The sequence below is a fragment of the Nasonia vitripennis genome, chromosome 5, assembly GCF_009193385.2.
Source record: "Nasonia vitripennis strain AsymCx chromosome 5, Nvit_psr_1.1, whole genome shotgun sequence".
Classification (NCBI taxonomy): domain Eukaryota; kingdom Metazoa; phylum Arthropoda; class Insecta; order Hymenoptera; family Pteromalidae; genus Nasonia; species Nasonia vitripennis.
This window is the reverse complement of record NC_045761.1, coordinates 5133768-5160157: the sequence shown is the minus strand read 5'-3', so window position 1 is coordinate 5160157 and position 26390 is coordinate 5133768. Positions and strand designations below refer to the sequence as shown.

The 26390-nt window shown below is 49.6% G+C and overlaps 1 protein-coding gene across 8 annotated transcripts in view; it reads left to right on the top strand.

Moving 5' to 3' along the window:
• The window catches only part of LOC100120090 (atrial natriuretic peptide receptor 1), an 85109-nt gene that overhangs the window by 10742 nt on the left and 47977 nt on the right, over positions 1-26390 (top strand). For 4 of the 8 annotated variants that reach the window (XM_031932042.1, XM_031932044.2, XM_031932043.1 and 1 more), the window contains 2 exons: positions 23514-23628; positions 25968-26302. In XM_031932042.1, coding sequence (XP_031787902.1) covers positions 23514-23628; positions 25968-26302 — 450 coding nt within the window. Of the gene's footprint in view, positions 1-5599; positions 5847-6473; positions 6808-19410; positions 19807-23513; positions 23629-25967; positions 26303-26390 lie in introns of all 8 variants that reach the window. The other 4 variants (XM_031932048.1, XM_031932045.1, XM_031932046.1 and 1 more) reach the window with 2 other exon arrangements.

Sequence of the window (26390 nt, the reverse complement as noted above, 5' to 3'; positions counted from 1 at the left end):
TCTGTATTATTCTTGTATTCGCGCGCGCTCTTATTAATATCGAAGCACAGTGGAATCGAGTTCGCTCCCAACAATGAACCTATGCGCGCGTGATAATATAAGAGGGAGAGAGAGGAGGGAGAGTGTAAAATACAATGCCCCGCTGATTTTTCCGCGAGCGCGATGCAATTATATACGACCAAGGCGTCAAGGATATACTTTATGCAGTGGTATACTCGAGGCGCCAGATGTGCGCTTAAATTATCGCGGAGAGTCCCTCGTGGCAGTTCTCGAGAATGTATAATGTATGTATATAAAAGAGAGACGCGCGCGCTGATACAGACCGCAGCCGAGATAACGCCGCGCCCCGGATGATCGATGTTACCTCAAGAGTGGGCGGAGGAGGAGGCGGCCAGTAAATTAGCGACAAAACGCTCCTAATTTGCCCATTAGTCAGCAGTTCAGCTGACCGCAGAGAGCAGTTTTCCCGCCCCTCGGATAAACCCGCGCCGGCTCATACACAGCCGCACTCGAAGATGTGTGTAGGAGCGGAAGTATTTTCTCCGCGCGCGCACGGCTGAATAATTTGAAATTTAATAAGCTATACCGGCTGAACTGCGATTGAGATGCTACGTGATCCCCATACCCGACTGCGAATTGTATACGCGTGTGTATAACTTTCGAATAGCCCGCGCGGTAAAGCTGCGCGCCGTGTAGGGGATTCAGCGTAGTCTCGCGGATTGAATTATGCTATCGGGATAGTTCGGCGGATTTTATATGCGCGAGTGCTCTGTTTGCGTGATTTGCGCGGCAAGTTTGGCGATAAAGCTGGGCTTTTAAAGTTTACCCCTCGTATAAACACTGCGCACGGAGAAACGCTGCGTTTTTCGATGAAACAGAAATTTCGACTCGTATAAAAAGCACAGCGCGCGTGTAAGTATAAAAAAACTTTGGATTCTTCTCGTACACACGTGTGTCGTCGCAGATTCGTACACTGTGTTCCGCGTAAAAAAGGCAGTCCCAGAAGACTCGTTCCAGCTGTGCATTAGCCGCGCTGCAGTGTTATACGGAGAATTTCGTCCAGCCGACTGAAGCTCGGCTCGAAACTGGGGTGTGCACACGGCTGCTGCTCGCCGTCGCTTTGGCGAAATTGTGTACAGCACACATTTCTCCCTTTTTTTTCTCTCTCGCGGACAATGTGTCGGGGGTCGCCGCCAACTTTTTCGCGGAATCATATCCTTTGTTTCTACTCTAATATCAGCTTGCAACTGATGGATGGCACTGCTTTCTGAACAAAAATGCGGGCAAAGGGTATTCTCGCCGCTCGCGTTTGAATCGAATTTTTTATGGAAGACATATCGCGCTTACATTTCGCCCGACGCATTGTTCTCGCACTCTCGTGCGCGGGAATAAAGTTTCCGAGCCGTTACAATTAAGCCAGCGCTGTAAATTCATACGCAGTCGCGTGTATAATAGAAACGCTCGCGACTCGCGCGTGTGTATCTTTAGTTCTCGTTGTGAAGTTCATTAACGCAGAGTCGTAGATCGAGTGTGTAATATGCAGCTTTGAGTTCTTCGCGAAAGTTATTATTTGCGTTACGGAGTATATGTATTTATATGGCGCGGGCGAAATTCAATTCGCGTTTCGTAACTTCATACGTGCGCGCACGCGTGAGGTTCCTACGCTCAGGAAAGAAGTCTTGGGAATTGAAAATTCCCGGGATTTGCGTAAGAGAGTCGAAATCTCGAACACCTTTCTTTTCGCTCGGCTTTTTATCTCATCTCGCTCGCATTACGCAATGATCGACTATATGCACACTCGAGTGTGAGCGCGCGTTGCGTCACAGAGCGAAGAACGAGCGACGGATCGATTGGCAATTACCCTCGGGTCAGCTGTTTTGCTTCTCGACGCGATATATAAGAAAGCGGCCGAGAGCGCGTCCCGTCTTTGTTTACCGTTTCACGGAGGCGCATACGAGCTTTCAGTCGCGCTTATACTCATGCCGAGTGTAATCCTCTCGAGACTCTCCGCCCGCCGAGTCTATACATGCAGCGAGAATCGAGCGGAACTATAACGCATACAGCACGTATATTTTCTCGCGCGGAGAGTTTCGGGAAATTCGAAAGCCCGTACAAAGCCAACGGACACCGAGTCGTTTGAGAGCTTTAATCCGAGAAGCTGTATGTGCAAGGCGTCGCGCGGTGGTAATTGCTCGCAGCTGCGCGTTCCAAATTCGAGCGTCATATCGCAAGATACCCGCAAGACTGCGTAACGGCAGACAGACGCTTATTGTACGGCGATTATGGCTGCGCGACGCGATTCTGGCTTTTGTTCGCATCCCTGAGCTGTTTCTCGCGATTCTCATCTCCGCCTCGGGGATTTATTCCTCGGCACTTCTGCCGTGAGCCGCAGCTTACAATGTACGGCGTGTAAAAATGCGACAGATTAGAAATTGGAAAATCCAAAGACACGGGGATTCTCGGCTGTATAGCGGTGCCAGCGGGCTATTAGTCATTTCGCTGCAGAGGCCGTGTACATGGGCCGCGATATATTTCGCCGATAAATCTGGCGATTCGCCGTGTGCTATACCGCAATCTCCGCCGACCGCGAATTCTTCTTTCTGATGGTTCGACCAAGTATAACGTGTATTATCGGCGCAATTGTTCCAATTTTGCCGATGATCAAGGGCCGTGCAATTAAAAATCTATGAATTCTCCGTCGCTCAACGACACCGCGATCGTTCCATCGATTGCGCAATTGTGTACACGATCGTCTACATCCATAGCAGACGCGCCACGCGTCAGCCGATGGATATGTACGTTAAAACAGTCGTCTCTTTCTCTCTGAAACATGCGATTAATTCAAGCTCTCCGCATCATGAGATTCATCGGGCTGATTGCCACATTCGCTGTCCGACGCGTGCTCTGGATGTGCCACTCGCAGGTTAAATCTTGGAGTCGCTTTTCCAAACGGGCCGTTCCGATAACGGCCACTGATATCACGACGCCGAGAATCAATGTATGCGGAAGCCTTTGACAATGATTGCCTGCCGTAAAGGTTCGCAGAAGCGGGTGTTAAACCCTCGATTATAACGCTACGCATCGTAAACTCGAGCGGGAAGAAGACGAAGAAGTGGGGAGATATAGCCAGCGGCGAAAGCGAGCTTGTAGAAACGATTTGTTAACGATCGCTCGCGAGCGGTTACGTGCGATGCCTCGAGAACCACGGTTTCGGCCATCAAATCTCGCGTCTCGAGAGGGATGCGATTTTTACGCGCCGAGACGCGCGCGGTTCTGAGTACACCATCTCCCAGGGGCTTTTTATAATTATTAAAAGTCTCTCGAAGACACTATCAATCCTTAATTGCGTACTGCCGCCGCGCTGCAGGCGTTAAGAAATTTACGCAAGCTCCGCGTCGTCGTTTTAATCGTCGCGTGGCTTTTTTAGAAACATTTTCTCGGGTTATACGGCCACTGAAACGGAGAAAATTTTCATCTCGAAAAACACAAGCGGAGAGTCGGCGGGCAAACGACTTTTTTTTATTATTGCCTCTCGCGAGTGTACTGTATACACAGGCGGCGAAAAAAGCCGGGCACTTCTCAGTTTCTATTTTCGCGGGGGCGACTTATCTTTTAATGACTCGCTCCGGAAGCGCGTGGCCGAGTTCTCCCTCTCGCTCTCTGCAATACAGATTCCTTTCCGTCCAGCGACTCGGAAAATGCATCCGCGCGCAGTAGCCAGATAATGTCCTAGCGCTCGCGCTAATCTCTCGCGCGCGAAAAACAGCTTTCGAGAATAAAACTTCGCTTGCTGGATTTGTATGCTGTTTTATATCTACGAGTTTGTTTCAATTATTCCTGCGCGTGCGTTAGTCGCGCTCTCGGGGCCGAGAAAGTTGTCCGGGAATCGTCGTGGAAGTGATTCGTTTTTCTTCGGCCGGGATTCGATTAGCGAATTATCGCAAAGAGACTACTCTCGCAGGTGCGCGCACGTGGCTGCGAGAGACGTTGGTAAACAAGTCACTTGGACTCGAGAGAAAAGTAATGCTATGAAAATAACTTTTTTCTTGTGCACGAAAGATTTCTCCGTTTGTGCTTTATAACAGTCGGCGGCTCACTCTCTTGTCGCGTGTGTGATGCATACAGCGTGTAGGAGACAGTATATAGCTGTGTTTTTTCCGCGAACGCGTATACCCTCATTATTCATCTCGTCCGCGGCAGCGAAAAAGGAGCGGGCGTAGTTTAAGGGGCAAAAAGAACGACAAACACGGCTGCGTGTGTAGGTATACGTCGCTCTAGCTAATTACAGGCCTGTCCTCATTAACCTTCTTCTCTGGGATAACTCCGGGAGTGTGTCATCGGCAGATTCACCGAATTTTCTCTCCACGTGGTTTCGGCTATTTTTCTCTCAATTTTAATAACTCCTACACTCGCGCAAACATTTCCAGCCGTCAAAGCTCGCCAACGGCTCTAGTCGCGTCTCCGAGTATAATTCCCGCACGTATACAATACGAAAACAGCTGCAGCCCCTTCGCTACTCGTAGTTTTTGCTGCGAGGAGTGTGTCCGCTGGTAATGCAGCTGTTGCAGCGCGTAGCCTCCTCGTGTTCATGCTAATTCCCCGACTCGCTCCGGAATTAACGAGCTTCTCTCCCTGGCCATAACAGCGCTATCGCCCTGTCCACTTTTTTCCTCTCGCGCTTGTCTAATCCGCTTTTTGGCTGATGGTGCGCCCGTCGACGTTTTTTTAATCGTTAAATCGCAAGCATCGCATCTCGATCGTACGTACGTATACACGGAACGCGTTTTACGCGCGAGATGTTTTTAAAAACAAAGCCATCGCTCTCACGAACGAGCTATACGCGCAGAATCGTTTGTCACCCGCAAGCTTGCAGCAGCGACGAAAAAATAAAGTTCGCCTATATGCAGCGACGATCATGACCGCGTCGATATGATGTAAAACAATATCGTCAAAGACTCCCGCACAAAAGTTCCAGCTCTGATCGTCGAATGAAGAGAGCATCAGTGTATAGCGGGGTGCGACCGTAGTGCGGGTGAAAGAAAACGTCGATAAAGCGGCAAAGTTTCTCGCGACGCTCTTTAAAGCCCATCGGCCGGCGATTATCAACGACTTTGCTTTTCGACGGCGGATTCTGATTCAGCTTATTCGTATAGGCACACAGCGACAGTATTTCACGATAGTTTGCGAAAAACAAAGTCATAATCGAACGGATGGTCGTGGATCACTGATGCGCGTAATCTATACCTCCGATTTTTCACCGCCTCAGCCTTATAACGACCTTCAGAAAAACATCGAGTCGTACTTACGCTCTCGACAAATTGCTCTTGGCGTTCGCGCCAACAATTACCCAGAGGCGACTCTCCCGGGAAAAACATGATCCTCTCTCTCTCTCTCTCTCTCTCTCTTTTCTTCAAACGATATAATCCCCGAGACGTCGTGAAAATAGCAGCGGCGACGAGCAATTACGCTATACGTCCGCGGCTCGTTTATCTAATCCCGCGGCGCGCGATTCCCTCTCGGGCCCCGCGAAAAAAGGGCTTGACAGCCGTAGAGCGGAAAATTCGCATGTATAACCGAAGCGACGATTTCTCAACGCCAGGCTTTTTTTCCAGTGAAGTGCAAAGTGTACACATTAACAGCAGTGCGATAATTTCGGCAGCGTAAGATATACAGTGAAAAGTGTTTTAAAAAAGCCAAGAGCTCGCGGATGGGGCCTCGATGAGCAGCAGAGCGACGAGCCGTAAACGCGGCGAAGATGAGAGCTACCCGGCGGGGCTACTACTGCGCCCCGCGACGACGTAGGAAGCGCAGTCGGAGAAGCCCGCAGTGACGAGAGACTAGCACAGGTGTGACACGACGAGCTTGAATTCATTAAATTTTTTCCCCCCGCGCTTGGAGAGATTTCCTCTACGGATCGGTAAATACCTAAGTGCATAGCGCAACTATTACACGATGTACGACAAGCGAACGCGATTCCGTGTATAGCTGTTTATCTTTGTCCCCGGGATTGTATACACACTATAGCGCCAAAAGCTCTGCAGCAGCAGCAGCAGCAGATTGCGCGCAGTTGTTTTTGCTCGCGACCCGCCGGACGGAATTTGATACATGGACGTGCTTTTTGCAGCACCGGCTCTCTAAGTTGACTTTGAAAGGCGACGTGTAAGCACATCGCTGCAGCTAATAAACGAGATAAAAAGCCAGAGCAGGCGTACGTGTATACCGGATCCCGTTCGGTCAGCAGTCAAAGTCGAGGCGCCTTTTTCAATCTAAATTTATTTATTCAGACTTCTTCTCGCCGCCCTCGTAATTACACGTTATAACGTCTCCGCGCTTTCATCGCGCAATTCGAACGTATCCCGAGAGTCGCGCTGCAGAAGGATATATAACGAGGAAAGCTCTCCAAAGCTCACGCGTGAAAAAGTACGAGCTTTCGACCGACGATAACTCACACACGCTCGCACTATCACTCGAAGGCAATAGCGATGAGGCCGCGCGTCAGCAGCTCGCTCCTGCTGCTGCTGAGCGTGCAGTCGTGCTGCTGCTGGGCAATGATGGGACCGGCTCCGAGTGCTCTTCGCCAGCAGCAATTCGGCGTGGTGAAGCTGGCTGTGATTGCCCCTGCGGACCCGCGTCACGAGCAGAGCCTGCCCCGGCTTTTGCCCGCCGTGCTGATGGCCGTGAGAGCCGTTAGCTCGCCGAAAGGACCGCTGCCAGGATGGACCATCGAGGTGGAACACCGGGACTCGCAGTGCTCCAGCACTTACGGCCCGCTCGCCGCTTTCGACTTCTACATCAACAGGACTGCAGGTTGTTTCGTTGCGTTTTATTGCTCGATTGGCTAACGTTTGTTTAACACACAGCCCGTGTAGTCGAGGGAGGAGAGTAAAAAAAGGGTAGCGCGCCTGAAGTATCGAATGTCCAGTTCCAGGGCTCGCTTTCCCCGGAGCTTTTTGCTCCCGCCTATGAGGATGATAAATCGACGCGGCGACTCGCGTGTACAAGTGCGCGTGCGATCGAGCGCCTTCTCGACGATTAATTTTTTCTTTATTTTTATCCCGACGAACAACGCGATTAAAACTGCCTCTCGAGGATCCCGCACAGTTGCATCGTACCAAAGAGTTTAGCGCCGCTGTGATCCCGGCAAGCTTGCGCGCGGATTCCCGGGCTTAGAGTTTATGGGACGCGCGCGTACATATTGTGCGTAATTGCATGCGCATCATATACTGTGCGGAGCGTATACGGGTCATAACTCTGCGCGATGCGCGTATACGCGCTTGGTCGAAAAGCCGCAACGGCGACTAATAGTAGTCCTCGGTCGAGCGAGAGACGGAAGAGCCGAGGTGAATCGATCATTCCTGTAATACCTTCAATCTCAACGGCTGCATGGGATTCGCCGCTCGAGGCAAATATAAACGCGAATATTCGAATCGAAAAACGAAAAATATAATAATGAATGTGTGACGAGGTCGTTGACACCGGTTGCACCGAGAGCCTTGTAGCACTTATCGTACATTATCCCCTTGGTCGCACGCGAGGCTCGATTTGCCAAGCGAATTATACGCCAGGCGGACAATGAATTGGCGACGAGAAAGCCGCGTAATTAATACCCCGACGTATATAGTTAGGCCGAGCCTCTGCCCGCTATAGCGCCCGCATCGGGAATGCCTCCGCGAGGGGGAGAAATTTAATGAAAAGAGGACGCGCGGGGCTAATTGCGGCCGAGTGAATTTTTTTTTCTGCACGAGAGCATCGAATCTTTAACCTTATATCCAATTGATTAAATTTCCGATAGACTTGTCGTTTTCTCTCAAGACTCTTAAATTTAACGAGTAATTTAAAAGCCCGCGCGCTGCAGTAAACTGGCGCGGCGTAGGGCCCGAAGAGAAACGATGAAATTGAGAGCCGAGAAGAGCAATCTTGGAGATCTCGCTATTTTTGCGGCTCTGATCTCATCGGCCAGTTGTGCTTCAGCTCTTATTCTCTCCGCGCGGGGCTAATTATCAGCGCGGCGCGCGCTCAATTGTCCGGCGGCGCTTTCTTTCGCGCATCAGCGTATAATGCGAGAGTATTCCTTGGAATAAGTTTTCAGGGGGATTTAGCGGGCGATAGCTCTCGAACTTGTTGAATTATGCACTCGCGCGTGCGAGAAAGAAGCAGTTATGGATTTCATGTTTGACCAAACCTAACGGTGTCTCTTTCCGCGAAGAGCGCATATAACGCCGCAACCTTCGGCCAAAACGAAAAGGAGGATATGGCGGAATTGTTAAGAGCGAGGTCTGCGTATACGCACCCCTCGGAGAGCTTACATCATCAAATACATATTGTCTCGTAGACCCTCTTCCCCCATATAGGCATACGTCTTTATATATGGACTGCGCCTCTACGGCGGTGTGTACAGTATTGTACGTAATAATGTGCGTACGGGATGTATCCGTCGGGAATCAATCGACGGGTCCTTCCACTATATGTTCCGCTTATTTACTTCACTGCTTTACTATTTTCAAGCCGAGTTTTTGCGGTTATCATCCTCGGCGTGCATTAATCCGCGGAACTTCATACGCCCGCGTTCGTGTGTTTGCATAACCCGCGATAAAAATTTCTGCCCCTCTGTTGCGGCCGGAACTTTCCGGCTCATTACTCGTATGCTCGAGTGCTTTAAACTATTCCGGGTTTTCGCTCTGACGGCGCCGACACATTTTCATCTCGCTGAAAGCAGATATGGTCTACCCCGTGCTCTCTTCGATTCCGGGAAAGCAACGTGCGGGGAAATTCGAAAATCCCGTCGTTCGCAGCTATGAATGCACTTTGTGAATAAGCGAAGCTGCAAAGCTTTCAAAACAAGTTTATCGGGATCAAAATGGATTTAAACAAGTACAGTCGAACGGCCTTTTCGACACGGCGAAATTAAATCAAACAGAGATATACGAACGGTATATATAGCCATCGATCGTCGAAAAAGCAAACAGCCGACGTTCCACCGCACGTCCATCACACTCGCGGAGGACAAACAAAAAAATAAAAAGAGAGTCACGTCGCCGCAGTACATTCCAGCCGTACATACGCGCGTATATTCCAATCCAGCTTATAACATCTGCCAGCTCAATTCGGTCGTCGGTCTCGCTTGATCGTTAATGCGAGTTTACGATCGTTATACTGCAGTCGCGGGCGGTGTATTTTCATGGCGTGACGCTTCGTCTCCCTCGCTCTCCGTCGCCGCGTAATTTTCGGTTTCGTACGAATTCCCGCACGTTACACACTTGTCACAGCGGCGTGTCGCGCGCAAAGCAAGCCAATTTGACATTATGCTTTAATCTTCCGTTAAATTTTCGTTTCACGCGTGGGAATATATTTTTATACTCTCGCGACCGGCCCCTGGAATCAGACGAAAAAAAAAGTTAAACTCGCGCGCGGGACGTGTATATGAATGTAGGTGCAGCGCACACGCGGGTGCGAGCATTAAAAGCGAAATCGCGCGACGTCAAACTGCGCAATCTGTCGCGCGAATTCCCCTGCATAGTTGCAGAGCTATATACGAGAGCTGCGCGCTGTGTTTATTACTTTTAGCGACGACCAGATGCGGGCATCGCCGCTGCAGTTCGTAATTCAGCGAGATCGCGACTCGTAATTTATTTCGATACATGCGCTGCACATACGCCCGCTATTTTTGCCCTTCTCTATATATAACGTACTCTGTGCGCGCGTGTACAGGCGGGATGAAAAGCGAGTTGTATGTGTGTGTGTGTGTATGTGTTAGTGTGTTTTTTGGACGAATACAGCGGGAAAGAGTATTTCTACTTTTAATTACTAGAGTGCAGGATATCATGCTATAGATCCGGGAATGAAAGCATCGCCAACGTATCAAGGCCGCGTTTTACGGATTGCGCGACGATTTTCTCTAATAGATACACTTCGCTCTTCGAAGCAGCAACATCAACAACGACGACGACGTCATCCGTCAAGCAGCTGAATTCTTAACTCGGTCACACGCGCGCGCAGGAAAGATCCTTTTTCTCTCGGAGGCAATTTTTCACGGCAAAGTCGCGCGCCGATCGGATTATTATCAGTGACTCCGATCTGGTACACATGTGCCGCAGACGCGCGGCTAATCGAGCCTCCGTTTGCTCGGATCTAGGCGCACCTGCGTACAACTTCCTATCGGCGATTCAAATCGAATTTGGCTACGCTTTACATGTGTATGTGCGCGTGCAGCTCTGGATCAGGACGGTCCATCGTATCCATCGATCGTCAGCCGACACTTTACGCTTTTCGACCCGAATGGGACGAATCCGTTACAGTCGTCGTCGTCAACGAACTGGCGAATGGGTTATTACAGCGCTGACACGAGAAGACAACGGGAGTCGACCAGTCTGTCGCGCGTCAGCCTTATCCGACAGACCAATCATCGGTTCGATCTATGCTCGTCGGACTAGTCGTTGTACATTAACGTGTGAGCGATCGTCAGGTGTTGACAGATTCAATCGCCCTGGCCTACTTTCGCGTTCGATGTGTCAATTATAGATCGAATTTTGGAAGCGGCTGACCGACTACACTTTCTATCTCGAAACCTCATCGTCGCGCGCGCCGGAGTAAAACACGCGGCCGCGGAAACTTCTTAAAATCCCTCAAAGCCGAATTGAATTTCCCCGACAGCAAGTCGTATAAAGCGTCGTGTGTGTACGTGGCTCTCGCGCGCGGGAATTTTACGGCACCTCCTCTTTTCTTTTGCGAGAGCGAAAAAAGCGGGGCGAGAGAGAAAGACAGTTAACTTATCGACTCTTGCTCCAGCTTCACAATAAGTTTAGAGAGGACAGGCCAAAAAGTCAATGCGAGGCTGGCGGCTGCTGCGAAATCGTACACGTATACAATAGTCCCGAGCTTTCTTTACAATTTCCCTCGGCGTGCTTCCGAGGAAATGTGTGATATATTACTCGCCTATAGGCAAAGTGAGGCTTGTATGGCAAAGAAGCGGACCTTTCCGTACCACATAGCAGCACAGGAGACCCGCGCGATCTATCATCGCCGTTGTGTAACGCAACAGATTGAAATGCGCGTGTGTACAACTGTTCCTTTCTCCGCTCTCGGGAGAAACTTTAGTTCCTGGCTCGTTTCTTCGGGATATATAGAATCGCACTCGGAACTTTCGAGCGGTCGCTCTTTTTTCTTCGACGTCGAGATCACGATTGAATTAAAATTCAATAAAAGCAGCTACGTGTCCGCGAGCTAGTTAACTTCGTTTCAGCAGCGTCAGCCTTGATTCTCGGCGCGAGGAAGTTATTCTCGCTCTACGACTATCAATAATATTTCTTTGTTTCGCCCGCGATGCAGCGCGAAAAATTCGAATAACCATACACGGGGTGCATTAATCATCGGGCCATTTTTCTTCGCTCATCCCCTTCCTTCCGGGCAATTAGTCGAAAGGACGTGCCGCGGCGCACTAATAAAAAATCCATTTGACAAGCCGCATCCTCGCGACGGTTTTTACCATAAATTAGGCGCGATAGTATATACGCGTGATTTGAAAGAGGCAACTGGGGCGTATGATCGCATGCATGCAGCCGAGATGCCTTGAGTCGCAGTTTTATTATCTCTCTTTTCTTCCTTGCGGAGAGAGGAGTGCGGATTCCAGTTAGTCGGTCTTAGGCTCGTCTCGCGTATACACGCGCCTGATATATCTATATACGAAGCGACAGCTGTCCCCCGACGACGCGGGGATAAACGCGCTGGAATCCGGCGCCGGGAGCGTTTCTTTCCTCGTTTCTCTCTATACCGCTTCCGGAGGGTTATTTATCGAGTTTCTCTCTCTCTCTCTCTCTCTCTCTCTCTCTCTCTTTCTCTCTGCTCGCGACGTAATTCCCGATGAAATTACCAATCTGCGGTGTATTAATTTGTCCCCGCGCGCCAATATTGTTTTTCTTATCTCGAGGTGTGCACGCGCAGGCGAACGGCGAACTTTCTTCTTATACGCATATACCTACCACTTCTCGGAGTCAGGTCGCCCTAACAGGGGGACCTGACTATTACCTGCGTGACTGATGTGCTTTTGCGCGGGAGGGAGTAGAGAGAGAGAGAGAGAGAGAGAGAGAGAGAGAGAGAGAGAGAGAGTATAGCAGTAGTCGGAAGCATGAATATCAAATGATGCATTGCTTTGGCGCGGACGCTGCTCGGCTGTTATTACTTTCTGATTCTCCGAGGATTTTCCGAGGGCAGAGAAATGTACATGAGAAAATTTTCGAGAGAACGCCGACGAGTTAGGAGGGATAATGACGAGTCTTTCTTTCTCTCTCCCACTCTTTTTTACTCGGCGGAGAGCGGGCGAGTTGTTGATGGACGAGACACCATAAATATTTCATAAATCAGCTCCGCCGAGTCTGAAAAATATATTCGCCGGGAATCCCCGCGCCGACTTATTCTTCATAGCATCGCTAACGCGCACATTTTCCGCGACGCCGTGTGCGAGCGGAGCCCTCGAAAAATGGCTCTTTTTCTGCTTCTGTATACCCGAGATCGCGATCTCTGCGTCTGGGTGCTAGTGCCTGCCAGAGAAAAAAAAGACACAGTAGTCGTCGGGCAAATTACATTCGTACCTCCGGCGCGTATCGTCTCGCATTATCTCTTTTATGCGTCCCGAGTTTTTCAGAAAAATATTTCCGACCATTTACAGCAGCCCCCCCCCCCCCTATGACGCTATACGTGTACGCGCGCTAGAGATGATGATATACTCGGAATTGTGAAATTCGCGACGATGAGGGAATATTATACTATATCGTATAATCCGCTTAGCGAGTCTCGCGAGTGCGAGAACCAATTGTCATCTGCACACGCACTTCATCCCCTCGGTACGAGACAATGCCGCGGAAATTAACCTCGAAACTTCTACACGAGTGAACATTCAAAGAGCAGCCGCGCGCGGTTTTTATACAGGCCCGCGGCCTAAAAAGAAGCGCCGATAAAGTAAACAATCGAGTGAGCCGCCCGCCCCCGCAGCGTCGATTAAGCCACATTCCCATGCAGCTCTCGAAACTCGAGATGGGGCATAAACTGCGCGCAAGAGACGCTGATCTCCCAGAAGCTTTCGGTAAATCCCCCCTGAGTGCAGTAGCACGTCGAAGATTCGAGAGACGGAAAAATACAAGTGGGCGTGGATAATTAGACCGCAGCGCTTGATTCCCCCCCCCCCTGCTGCTGGTGCCGAGAGAGCTTTGGCTCTCTATATATATAACCGGGAGGGCTCTAATCCAAGCGCGTGGAAAAAGCATATAAGACGACGTCCAGATATCCGTATACCGTCGCACAGATTGCATCGAGAGATATAGATACGCCCTAATGATTTTTCGAGGGAGAGAATATAGGCCTTTGTTTTGAAAATCCTGCGGATGATATGGAGTTATAACAGATCGTTATTTTTTGCGCACGAGTATGTTCTGTTATCGAGCGGAGGCTGATAACAACAGCGATCGCCGGGGCTTTATGTTTGCAACGCCCTTGCTCGGGATATTTTTGAAATAGCGGAGGATATTTCGTTTGTTCGCGATGAACTATATAAATCTATATTGGAAATAATTTGATTCTCCGCAGGCGGTATGCTGAATTGCAGAAAAATTCGTCGGTGCGTTTACAGCTTTGCTGAGTACGCTTATATTCTCGACTAATTAGCCAGCGCGCGCGTGGAATTCGTTGTGTATGCTTTAGGTCCAATTACGACTCGAATTATAGAACTCGAGTATGAAATATTTACGCGAAAAAGTTGTTTCGTTCATTTGCGAAGGCTTTCATTGCGATTTGTATAATAACTCATCGCAACGTCAAAGCTGCAGGATAATATATAATAGCGGACGTAAATGTTATTCAGCGCGATGCCGGTAATATTTGCCGGAGATGAATGCTCGATGCATATAAATAGTTGGAAATGAATAAGCCGCGTCTGGCCTTGTTTAGCTGGACACGAGATAAGTCGCGCATTGTAATGGCCGGGACATTATCCGTACGGAGAAAGAGGAGTAAATCCGCATTGTTTTAACGGAGTGCGCGTCGTTAAAAATTCGAGCGTAAAAAATTGTATGAAATATCGTCTGTTTTTTTTTCAATCGTGGAATCGCTGGAACCGAGAAATTGGAGCTCGCAGTATTTGGAAAGGAAAGTTCGCAAAGCGATGCGCTACGTTTTAGTAAACTGCGACATTTCCGCACAACGCATACAAAAAATACGTTTTCAATCGCCGAGAAATCGTAGATTGTATGTAACGAGAGCGTATCGATAGTTTCACAATGCACTTTTTATAATTAAATTTCTATAGCCTGTAGAAAGTTTGCAAATTTAATCCACTGCCCTTTAGAAGTTAATAGATTACGCGTCAGCCGCCGCGCAGCCGTTTCTCGTCACGCTCGAAAGGCTCGAACAAACAGAGCCGGACAAAAGATTAAAAAACGAAATTAACAAAACGTAAAAATTTTCTCCTCCTCGTTTCCTGCGTGCGTAGATTAAATTCGCGCTCGGGCTAAAGCCGCACCATATGCGTGAAAAAGGAGTCAAAAAGGGCTCTTTTCCGAGTCGTTCGATGGACGTCCGAACACACTTCGCCCGTTACTACTTGAAATGTAAGCCTGGCTCTATTTTATGCTGCTGAAGAGCACGTCTTCAAAACGCTGACTTCTCCCGAGATTATACTCGCAACATGCTTCTCTATCCGACATCTTCATGAAGAATTCATCGGAAAGAAGTGGGCTCGAGGACTCCGTCCGAATAAACGCTGTTTCGACGCGGCGCGAAAAATCGGCTTTCCTCGCACACAATATAACGTCCCGGATTCATATATAGGAGCGATAAAAAATTCATTCCCGACGACGCGTGCCTCGGCCTAAACTGCAGCGGCCTCCCCAAATCGCTTGCGCTACTTTCGTCCCTCGCTCCCTAAACAAGAAGGAGACAAAAAAAAGAAGTCGCCGCAGCGCCGAATCGATACTGCCTTGACCGTCCAGCCGTGTACGTAAACAGACTGGACCGCAGCGTCGTTAGCTGACGTATATACAGCTCGTATATTCGCGTCATCGATTCCTCGACGTGTGTGGCGACGGCTTACGTGAACAGCCGTGCGGACCGCGATGCTCATTAAGCCGACGCGCTGCGGTTCCTTTTCGGTCACCCTGCAGCTCTCTCTTTCTCTTTCGTTCCCGTCGCTTTTTCCGACAGGCTCGATCTTCCCCCGCAGAGAGAGAGAGAGAGAGAGAGAGAGAGAGAGAGAGAGAGAGAGCTGCGGAAGAGGTGAAAAATGGTCGGCGTTATATGAAGAAATTTCCCATTCTTACAAATAGGCCGCCGCGCGCTTATTGGAAGAGGGCTCTCGGCCCTTTTTTTTGTTTGACTGCGCGCGCCCCCGACGAAGATCGAGCAGCACGCGTTCGTTCGTTTTTTCTTCGCTCTTCGCACCCGTGTGATTGCGTTGCCTGCCGGATGAAATCCCTCGATCGAGCGATTTTCAAAGGGACCTTGTTGTAGCGCTACCTATATATCTGGTAGAGCGCAGAACGCGGCGTATACACACGAAAGACCGATCGTCGGCTTCCTTTAGCGGGATTTTCGAACGCTTCGGATTTTCCATCCGCCGAATAATCGCGGAAGTAATATTCCTTTTGTGCGCGCGCGGCGCTCTGTATGCACACGGGCTTTTTCAAAAGAGAGCGGACAAAAGTTTATAGGCGAAAAAGTAGCCCGCGTCCGCCGATCGATGTAGCTTCGAGTGGGAAAATTGTTTATATTTGGACAACGCCCGAATCGCGTTCGACGTTCATGAATATATGAATTCCGCGTATGGATGCAGGCGCCGAGTGCGTTATAATTCAGCCCGGCACTCATCCTCGCAATAACACTGACAATTCGCGATCCATATTCCCGCGCACTTATCCCCTTTTCCGAACACGCGCGGGCGGCAATCGTTGGGCAGCATTATATGACGTTTTAAACGCGCACGTACGCGCCAAGGTACACTCGGATCGAGGATGAATTATTCGCAAGCGCGTACTCAACAGCTGCGCTGCTTAATTGATTGGAATCCTCGAAAGCGAAGCCCTCGCACGCCGCTCTGCAGGTTTTACGATTCAGCGCAGTTACTACAACAATGAGAGAAATGAATGATATCGGTTATTAATAGTCTCGTAGCGTCCTCCCCATCCGCGCAATTTTTTTTGTTCGATTCTGGCTTGGTGACAAGGGGAACGATTGAGCGAAGCTCCGCCCCCGCAGTTTGCTTTAGCTAGATTGATTTAATTACATTTGTAATTTAAATTCGCGCTCGCCATATCGGACGACTATAAGCGATCGGAACGAAATTACGAAAGACTGCGTGCTGCACTCACTGTGTGTGGGGGGGGAGATCGGGCTCTCGAGTACTGCTTTCAACGGAGAATAATCAAATTCCGAGCTGTCAGCCGTTAATAACGTATAATATCGAACTCTTACGCGCGAGCATATCCTACATATGCTGTATGAGCTTTTGAGCGGCAGTGAGAGCTGGCTTTGCTCGTTCGCGAAATTCCTTGTATCAGTTCTCGGTGTATGGAGAGAGAGAGAGAGAGAGAGAGAGAGAGAGAGAGAGAGAGAGAGAGAGAGAGAGAGAGAGAGAGAGAGAGAGAGAGAGAGAGAGAGAGAGAGAGAGAGAGAGAGAGAGAGAGAGAGAGAGAGAGAGAGAGAGATAGAGCGAGTATAGGGGCTGTGCGCGTTAGGGCTCGGCTTGCGCGACGACGACTGCACACTTGTTGCGCGAACGTCGGGCCGAGTGCGCAATCGCGCGGAATATGAAGAGGCCTATACTATGTGTCCGCGCGGTGTCGTCGGCCGGCCTTCGTTCGATCGATCCTAATAATAGAGGAATGCGATAGCTAGGCTTCTAATGGATATGGGAAAACTGTTATATGTGCGTGACGCTTTTCGCTTCTGGTCGATAATTCATCAACGCGATTTTACAATAGCCATCCCGATCCGTTAACCAGGATAACTACGAGGCTTTGTTTACCTCCGCAAAGCCGCGAATCGGCGATGAACTCGTCAAGCCCCTTGTATACGGCGTAATCAGCGCACACGTATGTATATAGCCTCTCTCTCTCTGAATTTCCCGCTGACACTTTCACGCACTCGCGCGCGCGGGCGCGATCACCTGATTTCATTAGCCGCCTCTACAGCATCGGCTAATTTCACCGGCCCATTAGCCTCGCGCTCACGCGGTCATGCCGCGCGACGCGTATGCATCAGCAGCACACAGCTGTCGTCGTCTAATCCACTTAAGATGAGTCATCGTTGCAACGATTTGCGCGTTTCGTCATTCCCGGGGCGTTTATTATATAATTAATACCGAGCACTACGGTTCGGATATTTTTGCCTACATTCGCTCCTTGAGAGAATTCCGTTTTCGAAACGACATTACGGACAATGAGCTTAGCGTGGGTGCGCACAGCGAGTGTATATATATATATATATGTATATATATATGTATATATATATATACTAGACACTTTCCACTTGGCGGCTGTGCAATTGAATTTTTCACGCGGCTCTCATTAGGGAATTGAGTTTTCGCTATCTGCATGGAATGTGTATACTTATAATGTTAACGAGTCCGCGGGTAAAAGTTTCAAGCTGATTAGCGCGATTCTTCCGAGACAGTGCTGGGAGAGAAAATTGTGTTTCTTCTTTTTGAGGAGAAGAGTTGTAAACAACTAAAGAGAAGTAGTATATTACAATTCAGGCGCAGTTATAGCATAGGCGGCTTGGGCGCAAATCGAGCGAGACAATATTGGCGCAGTTGGTCCACTCTTATTTATACATTCCGCGCGCTGATTCCGATGAAGGAGATTCAAAAGTGCCTGTGCGCCACCTATCGTCCCTAGCCAGAGACTAGAAAGCAAGAGAGTCCCGGACGTTGGGGGAAAGGCAGTTCTAAATCTCTCTCGTTTTACGGCTCCTTGGCGCTACTTATATGGCTTTTTTCGCGCGTATACCGAGCCGAAATTTGCAATGCTAAAGTGCTCTTCGAAAGCATCTCGAATCCTTGCTACATCGATCATCCGCAGCTGACGCTAAGTATGTATAACTATACGATACAGCTGGGGAAGCGAGCGAAGTAATTAATCGGACCACTCGATCGTGATTACACCTGATGATCCGCGGTTCACTCCATCGAGAGATGCAGAGTGTCTGCTCTGTATCGTTTTTGAAGCGCAACGCCGTATTGCAAAGTTTGACGCGTGATTAATGACGCGCTCTTCGGCCACGGGTATACAGTTTTTCGAACACTCCGCACGAAGACACCGTAAGCTCTCTCGTTTTCGAATTGCTCGAGGTTTGCACATCGCGGAGAATCGCTTTACCCCACGTAAATACCCCCAGCGATGTGTTTTTCCAACGAGAAAGTCACGTGTCATTCTTTCGCGCTCGAAACGCTCGAATTAAAGAAAAACATCGAAGCCGCTTTGTATTTTTCCACGCACCTCGCGATAAACGGGCTTTCTTTCCTCGATATTATTTTTACCGCCCGTCGCGTGACTGCACTTTTATCTCCGGTTGCACAGCTCGCTCACGCGCCGGAGTAACGTCTTACTATATAGACACCTCGACTGCAGCTCCGGAGGGGGCAAAGCGTGCGTAGCTTTCCGTCACTCGCAGTGACCTGAATCCGTCGGATTCTTCGGTGTTCTAGCTATTATACGGGAGAATCCGCTGATGCATAAGCGAATGCTGCGCAAGGAACTTTCCAAGCTTATATACGTGCTTCTCTGCTGTCGAGACGCTTCTTTTTTAATGCGAATATTTCCTACTATGACTTTCGGGCTAATCGGCAGTAGTTCGACGCGTTCGCTGTCGAGAGATTCACGAGTGCTCGCGTATGCGATAGCCTCGATGACGCGGGACGTATGATGTGTGTAACTGTGCTGGATCCGAGAAATTTCCTCTGAATTGCGAGGGAACTTTTTAATTAAACTGGATATTCCGTTGATTGTTTTTTGTCGTCACACGCCAGTCGAGGGTAAAAAGATCGCCATTAGCTCGATGAATTCAAGCGCGAACGGCTGAATATTCATTCAACAACTTCGAAGCTGAATTTTTTAACCGGCAATCGTCCTACCTTTTTCTCTACATTAACCGATAACCGAGCGCTCGAAACTTCTCGGGCACATTATAGAAAAGAGCACAGAGGCGTAATACAAACTCTCCTCCCGCAAACTCCACCGCACTTGAAATGATAAAACTTCTTCGCGAAATGTTGTATGCTAATGCCGTCCGCGCACGAGCTCTCTGATTCCTCCCGTAATCCGCGATGTGTATAAAGTCGACGAGCCAATTGAATTGGAAAACTTCGGGAAGCTTTGAAGAAAAAAGAGTATACGAGAGAAAAGAGTCGACTAACCTCGAGAAATCAAACAGACGCGTTCCTGGGCCCGGTGTGCGAGTACGTGCTGGCGCCGGTGGCGCGTTACGCCGGCGCCTGGGACATCCCCGTGCTGACGGCCGGCGGCCAAGCCGACGCGTTCAGGCACAAGGACGAGCACTACCCGACGCTCACGCGCATGATGGGCTCGCACCGGCTCGTCGGCGAGGCGCTTCAGCACATTCTCCAGGGCTTCGGCTGGAAGGTCGCGGCCCTACTGTTTCACAATCACGCCATGGCCAGCAGTCGAGGCAACTCCAAGTGCCACTTCACCCTCGGAGCCGTCTACACGGCGCTCAACCAGACCTCCATGTACAAGAGCTTCAATCAGGAGGACTCCACCGCCAACGACTACCGCAACCTGCTGACTTTCGTCTCCAAGTCGGCCAGAAGTAAGTGTGTCTCGCGGGGGCCGAGGACGAGATGGCAGCTCTGCAAGGATGCGCCTCCTTTATTGTTATTATTTTTCTCGTCTCTTCTTATTCTTTTTTTCATTCCCCATCTCCGCCCTCGTCGCGTAAAGCCGCGCAGAATGCGAAATAAAAAAGCGCGCGACGGTGGTGATGAGAGAGAGAGAGAGAGAGAGAGAGAGAGAGCGGCTTTTTTCATTTTATTCAAATGAATCTAATGAAAGCCGCTCTCGCGGAGAGATTCAGCGATAAGTGAAAGTTCAAACGCGCAATTAATCGCCCCGAGTTTAATGGAATTTCATGCTCCATCGACGGCGTAGAAAACGATTCGCGCACGCTCGCCTATCGGCCTGTCTCTTTTTTTTTTCGTTGTGAGATTTTGATCTGTACACGCGAGTAACGCGAGCAGTCGGACTGTCCTGATGGATCGTCAAAGGAGTACCGGCGCTACAGATATTGTAAAATCAAGAATCGCATGACTCTTTTAAACGTCGTCATTAATTTTTCCAAAGCCTGCCGGATATCGTTTCCAACGCGACCTCTACGATATTCCGAGGAAGCTCCCGCTGCACAAAGGGCTGCGTGATCGCCGCTCGACCGCGAGAAGCATCAGAAGTAGCTTCGGAGCTCCTTTAAAAAGTATTTACCCGTCCCTGAAAATCCCTCTCTCGAAATTCAAACAGCGACTGGACGCTTCTCTCTCTCTCTCTCCTTCTCGAAAGGATTTTCCCCCTCGACAAAGCGGATCTGCTCTCGCGTACTCGAGTGAGCGAAAAAAGCACGACGAGATATCGCTCGGCGCGCACGCAGACGCGCTTAAACTCGGGATTACGCGACTTAAGACTACCCAACCTTCTCTCTCTCTCTCTCTCTTACTTTTTGTTCGTCAAAGAGCATTGTGATTCAGAGCCGTGCACGCATACACGCGGACTGGGCGTTCGCGAGATGATATTGTGGCGTGTCGATCGGATATCTCAGGATCAGCATGTAGCGGGCGCGCGCAAGACGCTTCGTCTGAATAATTCAGAGCCTTTCGCGCTGGATATCCTCCCCCGATTGCGGCTGTATAAGGGCGCCCACGCGTTTTTCACCTCAGTCTCTCTCACTGCTATACGTGCGCTTGCAGCTTTCTGCAGCGTCACGTGTATCGCCGCGCGCGATAGGCTTTCTCTCGGCGTTTCATTAAGTCGTATACAGCGCGAGAGAAAGCGAGAGAGGGATATACAATAATGGGCGAGATGATGGAGGGATTTTTATCGAGAAGACCGGCTCGATTAAGGGCCCGCTTTATTGTGTCGGAGCGAGGAGAAAAATTATCGCGAGATGAAGTCGTATAAACGGCCTGTATGCGGCTCTTTCGAACTCCGCTCGAGGGCGTAAACGGAATTACAATGGGCTTGTAGTAAAGATTTTACGCGCGCGCGCTTCGCTCGTTGCCCGAGAAACGAGGAGGATGATGAGCTTTGCGCCTTTTCCTCTTCTTCCTTTTTTCGTTTCGACGCCGAGTGATTGTTGTATCCGCCGGCGAGCTTTACGATGAATTAAGCTGTCCCTACGAGAGCTTTTATGAATTCTCCCCGTCATAGACACCCGAGCGATCGCTCCATTATTCCTCGTGATTTCGGCGCCTCGATTATTCCCGCGCGTTACATACAAAAAGTGCGCGCGACAGTTTGTACGCACTCTCGAATATCCGTCGTTTGATAAATGATCTCCCACCTATTTATAGCTAGGTGTATAAGCTTCTCGCAGCCGCACACGACGCGTCCTGTCCTCGAGCATGTGTCCGCCCTTTCGCGGTCGATACGGCCGGCGAATGCCGAAAGTTATAAGCTGTTCTCTCTTACTCGCCGCCGAAATTTTTCCCGACCACGCCTGCGCGCAGCCGGCTTTCCAAATACGTCCGAATATGACGCGCGATATTGTCTCTCTTCCTTAAAACAATCGCGTAAGATGCAGATTTGACAAACTCGAGAATTTCGCTTGGATTTTATTTTTACCTCTATACCTCTTTCGTCCCACGTACGCGAGGCTTTTTGCCTGTACCTGCAGCTCGTAATTCTTTTTTCGCTGACTCGTGCGCGCGGATAATTTCGTAATCCTGGCTACGAGAAAGACTCTATACACTACTGCTACTACTACACACACACTACACACACACACGCACACACTGTGTATACGTGCGCACTCCCGTAAATAACGTTCCGCCGTCTCTTTCGCGAAGATTTCGAAAACGCGTTAAAGTTTCTCCTCTTAAAATTACGACTTAAAGCTCAACATCTATATAGAGAGCGTTGTATGACGGGAGAAAAGGGGTTGGTCACTCGATACGTTTCTTCCGGAGAAAACCGCCAAGCACACCAACGTATAACCTCCGCCCTGTGAAGAAATCAGTTTCATCACTTCACTCGCTGCGCGATAAAAGGAATCGACCGCGCGTGATAACAATATAAGCAATGAACGTGCGGGCGAAATTGAATTTGACACCTACGCACGGGTCTGACCGAAATGCGACGACGACTTGACGTCCCTCGAGAGGAATGAAATTTTTAAGGCCAACGCTGTGTCTTGCTTCTCTTATCTCACCCACGAGGAAATTCATCATCGGCTATGCACGCGAACTGCTCGTTCGAGCGTTCTTTGCGTTTGACGGGGCGATTAATTTTTTTCTTCCTCGTCGGTCGAGATTCGTTCGAGTTTGTTTACCGGAGGTATTTTCGGGGCTTTTAGCCGCGTTATTTTCGGAAAGACCGTCTCTGATAAAAATAAGACGTGTCGGTCCGCCTCTTATTCTTTTTAAACGCGAGTGTGCTGAAAACACACATCGCGTGCGCGGCTTTTATATACCCTCTCACGCGCAGATCTAGGCTACAAAAGCCTGATTAGCAATTGCTTCCACTCGATCGTAAAACCCGCGCAGTCACCCTCATCAGACGGCGCATTCAAGCTCGATTATCGGGCCGGCAAAGCGATAGAGCTGCGGGAAAAAGCCTCTCGAGTAGGTATACACATCGAATTAGCATGTCAATCAGGAGCTCGAATCAGGTGAGAGACTTGCGAAACCGAACGGAGAACTCTCGGCGAAAGGTAAATCGAGTAGTAACTCACCTGCTCCGATCACGCTGTCCGCGCATACCTACGCTCGAAGTAATATTCGACTGCAATTGCAGCTCCCCCTATAAGATATGCCGGGCACGAGTCGGATGCACGGCTCGAATTACAAATTAGGCCTTACGAAGATGCGCCGTACATATATATACTTGTTACGCGAATTTTCGAAAATTTACCCGCTTCGCTTTGTTTGTTTGCGCGAATGATTGATGTGAGACGAAATCCGGACGAGGAGCCTGTAGAGCTCTACGCGGCTCTAGAGACGCCGCTGCGGGTTATCGTTGTTTCGCGAGGGGTCCCGCACCGAAATGCCTGGAATGTAATTTAATTAAATTCGGCGCTGCTGTTGTACCTGCTGTACAGCGGTGTGTATAGCTTCAAAGGAATGAAGGATACTTTTAATCACGCGTACCGCGCTGGGCTTTATCATAACAACTCGAAGAGAGCACTGCGAAAGCTCAAAGGAAACGCGATAGTGGCGATGATCAGCTTGCGGGATAAATTCCGCTTCTGCCAAAATAACAGCCGACGACGATATAACACGAGCTACTTTTCCTGATCTGCCTTCTCTGTTTCAGTCGTGGTGATGTGCGCCAACGCGACGACGATCCGAGAGATCCTACTGGCAGCCGAGGAACTTGGTATGGTGGATTCCGGGGAGTACGTCTTCTTCTCCATCGAGCTGACGAGTAGGTAAGTACGAAGAAGGAAAAAAAACATCCTCGCGGCTTTTACGACGCTCCGCGTCTTTACTTACGTTAGGCGGATCGTTATATTAGCGAGAGCTCTGCGCTCTCCTTTACGTAACTCGAGTTTACTGCAGCGCGCGAAGGCAGTCTCTTTTTCCGTTCAGCGCTACTGCGTAGCGAGCTTGCGCTCGAATTGAGAATTTAATGACGGAAGGGAGGAGGTAAAAATTTCGCCCTTTGCGTGCGCGAGAGAGATCGCAGCGTTATAACGGCTGCTCTATATTCCAAGAAATCTATCATAATTAGCTCGAGTATCGATCCTCGTTTCTCACGGCATGGAATTTTATTCCTCCCCCCTGTCGGCTTTCTCGAATGCAAATCGAGAGCGATACGAAACAAGGGCTTCGCGATCCCCCTTCGCTGCCGCTCATAGATTATAGCGAACGCATCAATCTTTGAAAATTCATCCTGACGAATCACCGAGTCGCGATTAGCCTCTCGTTTGTGTACACACAGACACACACAGCCGCGCGCTATGATATCGAAGCATCGCTGACGGGGCCATCGATCGCTCGTATTCGCCCGCGAGTTCGCGCGTGATTAACCCTGTTGAGGCTGGATATTGGTCTTGTCTGCTCTACATCGCTCGACAATTGCACTTAGCTTTAAATTGGAAACCTCAAACCGCGCGCCACGCGGCTCTCCTACGTAGTTCGCGCCTTTCTTATTCTATTGGATTACGCCTCGGATTAATTAATTTCCCATTGGCGTCTCGATGCTCGATTGCTTTTTCGCGGAGGTTTTCGTCGAGGGCTCGACTTTCTCCTCATAATTACGCGCGTTCGATCGTCGACTTGACGAGAGGGTTCTGCGCGATTTCGCGGAGAAAGAACTGGCATCTGATTAATTGGGTCGACGCTGTGAAAAATAACGAGCATCCAAGGCGCACTCGAGGAATGCAAATATCATAAAAGACGTTTTCGACAACTAACGGGACAGCGAGCAGCTGTATTTTTCTTTGTTCCTCGCAGGCTGCGACGATAATTAATTAAATCTCGTCGAGAAATTTCTCCCGGATTCTTGCTTAGCTCTCGCGGGGCAAAACTCGCGCGAGATTGAAAGCTCGAGGAAACGGAAAAGCTTTGGCTCACTGTCTCGATTCGATGAAAACAAGAAGCGTCGATTCTTCGAGATATCACTTAAGTTTCTCGAATTGCAACGCTTGCCCTCTGTCGCAAGCTTCCGTCACAACGACTATCTCGCGTGTCTAAGTACTCGGTGTCGCGACGCCTCAAAGGGGCGAGATTGTTCGAGCGCGAGGCGGGGAACTTTTTTTGATTATATACGTGCGAGAGATTTCGAACATTGGCCGAGCCAAGTTTCCCTTCGTAAAGCTGGTTGACGACTTTGTTTGAGTTTCCGCAAACCTGCTCGAGCTTTCTCTCTCTCTCCCACTAATGAGATTATATTTATTTTGTATAAGGGACGGCGAGTAATTTTCTCGCGCGACAACGGGAACTTACTTTCCCGTCGACTCTGCAGCGCGTGGCAAGAAAGAAAATGTTTACACTGGGGGTACAGTTTAATAAGGAATTTTAACAAAGTTCGGAAAGTTAGTTCACCTCACCGAGAACAAGACGGTTAACCTGCTTTTTCCGGTTGGAATTTTCATGAAATTTTAGCGCGAACGCTAATTCCTCTTCTATAATTAATTTGAAAACGAGTCGACTACTATACGCGTTGCTTCTCTCGGAAACTCTTAACGGCAGAACTGGGCTAGCGCGCGCGGGCCTTTGTTTTTTCCTCTGGATTTAAAGCGACGCGGAAGTTTCTTTTGAAACTGCGTCTCCTGCGTGTTTTATTTGAATATGGTAATGAGGATGCACATTCAGCTTCCGAAGGAGACCGTCCCGAGCATTATTTCTCCCTGCGGAGCATTATACACAGAGGCGCATACTTTTGTTCGCGTCACACATTGCGAACAGTATATATTCGTTGCGCAGGTATTATACTAAACAGCGCGCAACGTTTACCTTCTATTTGCAAAAAATTCTCCGTTTTCAAAGCAAGTTCTCGCGCGCTCTCCGCGGACTTTCGAATTCGCATTCGGAGCCGCGGCGCGAACCCAAAATAGATTCACCTCAATAGAGCCGGAATTCGAGGAGGAGAGAATGGAATAAAAATTGGCTACGCCCGGAATAGAAAATGTCATTTTCCGACTGACAAGACTGCGCCCTTCGACTCCCGATGCATATGAATGTGTATGCGTCGAATATTTTCAACGGCAGATTCGCGCACGGAAATACACCCGATCGAAGCCTGACCCTCGCTATATACTTACAGCGACAACAGCACCAAGGAGCCGTGGCGAGTGGTGGGCGACACGCCGGAGCGCAACGAGAAAGCGCGAAAGGCGTACCAGGCGCTGCTGACGGTGACGACGAGGACCCCGGACAACGTAGAGTACCTAAATTTCTCGCGCGAGGTCAAGTCACTCGCCCAGAGCCGCTACAACTTCACCTTCGGCAACAGCTCGGTCTCCACCTTCGTTACCGCCTTCTACGACGCGGTGCTGCTCTACGCCCTGGCGCTCAAGGAGAGCCTGCCTGACAAACCTGGCGAGGTTAACCTCGATGGCGGAAACCTCACCAGACGCATGTGGGGCAGGAGCTTCAAGGGTGAGTCGTTTCGCTCAGTGCATGCGAACGATGTATAAATAAACAAAGCTCGTATATTGTGTTGGTAGACGTGGCGTTACGCGTTCGG